Raw genomic sequence first — 4,067 nt, 5'->3', positions numbered from 1 at the left:
TTTTTTTTTTTTTTTTTTTTTTCTTTCTCTGTTTCGTTCGTCTTCGACGTAGAAAGAAGAAGAAGATTCTCTCAGGTTTTTAGCTTTCGAAGCTTCGAAATTCGTGTTTTGATCTCTTTGAATCAGAATTATATCTTCCTGGAAGACACTTAGATTACCCAGAAGAAGAAGAAGAAGAAGAAGAAGAAGAAGAAGCTGTTGTTCAAGGTAAAGCAAATTCAGATCCATCGTTTTTGTTTTGTCTAGTTTTGGTGTTTTTTTTTGTTGTTGTTGTTGGGAAATTTTAAAATCTGGGTTTTTTAAAAAAGTTCGACCTAATTCATGTCCCGTTGTGCTTGTTAGATTTGGGTAATACCCAAAAATGGGAAATTTTGACAATTTGGTTTATGTTGTTCTCTCGTTTATAATATTTAGCCTTTTGGGATTTGTGCTTTTTTTTTGTTTTTTTTTGTTTTTTGTGTGTGTGTCTCAAAAGTCTCAGATTTGGATTCACTTTTTAAAACCCTTGTGTGTGTGTGTGTGTTTTAATAATGTTTTTATGTTATAGCTGCTAAGTCATACACAGCTTCACTGTTTAGTCTCAGCTCTGTTTTATATCTTTTGTTACTTTTCATGTAGAGATTTATTAAGATTTTTGTTTGGTGATGTTAGTACAGGATTGGTTTGAATGGACAGCACGGAAAGATAAAAGAGATTTTTCCGATTTTGCTGATCCATAAAATCTGACTAGTTTTTGTACTTGATCGAATCTGGGAGGGGTTGGTGGATCTAGAAGATAAACAATGTTGGCATCACATCTCGATTCACTAGCGTCTAAATTGACTACATCTGATCACGCCTCTGTGGTTGCGTTGAATCTCTTTGTTGCACTTCTTTGTGCTTGTATTGTTCTTGGTCATCTTTTAGAAGAAAACCGATGGATGAACGAATCCATCACCGCCTTATTGATTGTAAGTTTCCACTGCGAATTATCTCCAGTAGAATCGAATAGGGAATCAATCATCTTGAAAATGACATGTTGAGCAAATGTGGTTTGCAGGGACTTGGTACTGGTGTTTCCATTTTGTTGATTAGTAAAGGAAAAAGCTCACATCTGCTCGTCTTCAGTGAAGATCTCTTCTTCATATATCTTTTGCCACCCATTATATTCAATGCAGGGTTAGTCATCATTTCTTACATAAAATCTTTTGTACAGGACGATCTGATACGTTTTAGTACCACGGGTTTTACCTACCAAAGTTGGTTACGCAAAACATGCATTATGTGATTTTCTAGATGACAAAAGTTAGGAGAAAGCTTTATAGATGTGTTTATTTCTCTGCTTCTATAAATATAACTGTCATTCATCAACCTTTTTCTAGTACTTGTGATTGTAATAAATAAGGAGGGCATGATGTCTTTTTTTTTTTCTCTTTGTAGTAGTTAGATTTATCCACGTGCAACTAAAAGTGGTCCCATGGATTTACTCTGTTCATCTTCATGCTTTCTCAGATTGATAATTTTGTATGTTCTTTTTGTCTACTTTTCAGGTTTCAAGTAAAAAAGAAGCAGTTTTTTCGCAATTTCGTGACTATTATGCTTTTCGGTGCTGTTGGGACTATTATTTCTTGCACGATCATATCTCTAGGTAACCTTACTTACCATTCAGTTTAGCTGAAACATTGCTGAAGGCTGCATTTGGATTAGGTTCAGATAGTTTTGTATATCTACTGATTATCAGCTGGTGGTGCTTGAAACAGGTGTAACGCAGTTCTTTAAGAAATTGGACATTGGTACCTTTGACTTGGGTGATATTCTTGGTAATGCCTGAACTAAGAGCTTTGCTTTATTGGCTTTCTTTCTTTCGAGAGAGACTTGATTTGTTTGTTTGGTGTTTAATTCTCAGCTATTGGTGCCATATTTGCCGCGACAGATTCTGTGTGTACGCTGCAGGTAATGTGTTTTCTCCAAATCACTGGAACTACTTATAAACTCAGAAACATAGTGAACCAAAAGTTTTGTTGTTTATGTGGTGTTGTGATATAGGTTCTGAATCAAGATGAGACACCTTTGCTTTACAGTCTTGTATTCGGAGAAGGTGTTGTGAATGATGCCACATCAGTTGTGGTCTTCAACGCAATTCAGAGCTTTGACCTCACCCATCTTAACCATGAAGCTGCTTTTCATCTTTTTGGAAACTTCTTGTATTTGTTTCTGCTGAGTACCTTGCTTGGTGCTGCAGTAAGTCCATTGTTTTCTTCTCTGCCTTTATTTCTCGTACCTTGCACTTGTGTTCACCACCATCTAAAATATTTATCATTATCTTGCAGACCGGTCTGATAAGTGCGTATGTCATTAAAAAGCTTTATTTTGGAAGGTACATATTTGGCGTCATATATGTGACTGCTTTCTGCAAGTTTTTTTCGTGTTTGGTCTAATGTATATCTCCCCACATTGCTTGTCTTAGGCACTCAACTGACCGAGAGGTTGCACTCATGATGCTTATGGCGTATCTTTCTTATATGCTTGCTGAGGTTAGATTCTAATAAAATCTTATACCAAGCCACTTGAGGTTTGACACTAATACATTAAAATTGCATTCACACACAAACTATATTTGATGTTTCATTATTTTGGCTTGCAGCTTTTCGACTTGAGCGGTATTCTCACTGTGTTTTTCTGTGGTATTGTGATGTCCCATTACACATGGCACAACGTAACCGAGAGCTCAAGAATCACAACCAAGTATGCAAACTCCAGTTTCTCCACCTTTTTACTGAGATTAACTTAGTTCAAAAACACTTTGTACCTCCCCAATGTTTATCATATGAATTTTTCCGATGACACAGGCATACCTTTGCAACTTTGTCTTTTCTTGCGGAGACATTTATTTTCTTGTATGTCGGAATGGATGCCTTGGACATTGACAAGTGGAGATCCGTGAGTGACACCCCTGGAACATCAATCGCAGTGAGCTCAATCCTAATGGGCCTTATCATGGTTGGAAGAGCAGCATTCATCTTTCCGTTATCGTTTCTATCTAACCTAGCGAAGAAGAACCAAAACGAGAAAATCAACTTTAACATGCAGGTATGTATCATTCCACTTGGTACTAATAAAAGATTCAATAATTCTTCCGGATATTTACACCGGTTTATATTTATCTTTTTCCAACCGTCGTCCAGATTGTGATTTGGTGGTCTGGTCTCATGAGAGGTGCTGTATCAATGGCTCTTGCATACAACAAGGTATCATAAGAATGTCTTTTCTTTACTCTATATGAAGCTTTGAATAACACGAATCATTATTTAACACTTGTAACGGTTGCAGTTTACAAGGGCGGGACACACGGAGGTACGAGGAAATGCAATCATGATCACCAGTACTATAACCGTCTGTCTTTTTAGCACAGTGGTAAGTAATCTCCGGATATTCAAATTGGTTACATAACATATTTTTTTAAAGTTAGATTGGATATTTGGTAACTAGATTCTTTTCAACCTGGTCTTTTCAGGTGTTTGGTATGCTGACCAAACCGCTCATAAGCTACCTATTGCCGCACCAGAGCGCCACAACGAGCATGTTATCTGATGAAAACACCCCAAAATCCATCCATATTCCTTTGCTGGACCAAGACTCGTTCATTGAGCCTTCAGGGAACCACAATGTGCCTCGGCCTGACAGTATACGTGGTTTCTTGACACGTCCCACTCGAACCGTGCATTACTACTGGAGACAGTTCGATGACTCTTTCATGCGACCCGTCTTTGGAGGTCGTGGCTTTGTCCCTTTCGTCCCTGGTTCTCCAACTGAGAGAGACCCTCCTGATCTCAGCAAGGCATGAGGAAAAAATGTGGAAGAAAAAGCTTTATTATTATTTTTTTGGTAGAAAAGGGTGATTAAAATTATGCTTTTGTGTAATTATCCATTTGTAATATTGTTTGTGAGGACAGAAATTTGTCCTACGTTTTGAAAGCAGAAAGCCAAAAACTTTGGGAAGGTCTGAGTGATGTATGTATATTCATATTTGTTTTGTTGTAACAAAACTATACATTTGTTTATGTTTTGATTTTGGTTATTGCTTCGAA

General features: G+C 37.2%; 1 protein-coding gene across 2 annotated transcripts; it reads left to right on the top strand.

Moving 5' to 3' along the window:
- Window positions 7-4,067, top strand: LOC104707077 (sodium/hydrogen exchanger 1). 2 transcript variants are annotated; one of them, XM_010423351.2, is made up of 14 exons: window positions 7-207; window positions 657-950; window positions 1,040-1,158; window positions 1,530-1,627; window positions 1,740-1,799; window positions 1,886-1,932; window positions 2,026-2,220; window positions 2,310-2,356; window positions 2,447-2,513; window positions 2,624-2,724; window positions 2,829-3,069; window positions 3,165-3,227; window positions 3,310-3,393; window positions 3,494-4,067. In XM_010423351.2, the coding sequence occupies exons 2-14, from the start codon at window positions 783-785 to the stop codon at window positions 3,821-3,823; spliced, it is 1,620 nt and encodes a 539-aa protein (XP_010421653.1). In that variant the 5' UTR covers window positions 7-207; window positions 657-782; the 3' UTR covers window positions 3,824-4,067. The 2 variants fall into 2 exon arrangements, with proteins under 2 accessions (XP_010421653.1, XP_010421654.1); XM_010423352.2 differs by having other exon boundaries at window positions 652-950; window positions 3,494-3,871.

This window comes from Camelina sativa, chromosome 8, assembly GCF_000633955.1.
Source record: "Camelina sativa cultivar DH55 chromosome 8, Cs, whole genome shotgun sequence".
NCBI lineage: Eukaryota > Viridiplantae > Streptophyta > Magnoliopsida > Brassicales > Brassicaceae > Camelina > Camelina sativa.
Note: the sequence above shows the minus strand (reverse complement) of the source record. Positions and strands in the feature narration are given on the sequence as shown.

Excerpts from the sequence above, each read along its gene's own strand:
- LOC104707077 (XM_010423351.2), top strand. The coding sequence starts at position 783 with ATGTTGGCATCACATCTCGATTCACTAGCGTCTAAATTGACTACATCT. Across the intron at positions 1,159-1,529 it reads CCCATTATATTCAATGCAGG|GTTTCAAGTAAAAAAGAAGC; the intron begins GTTAGTCATCAT and ends TCTACTTTTCAG. Across the intron at positions 1,933-2,025 it reads ATTCTGTGTGTACGCTGCAG|GTTCTGAATCAAGATGAGAC; the intron begins GTAATGTGTTTT and ends GTTGTGATATAG.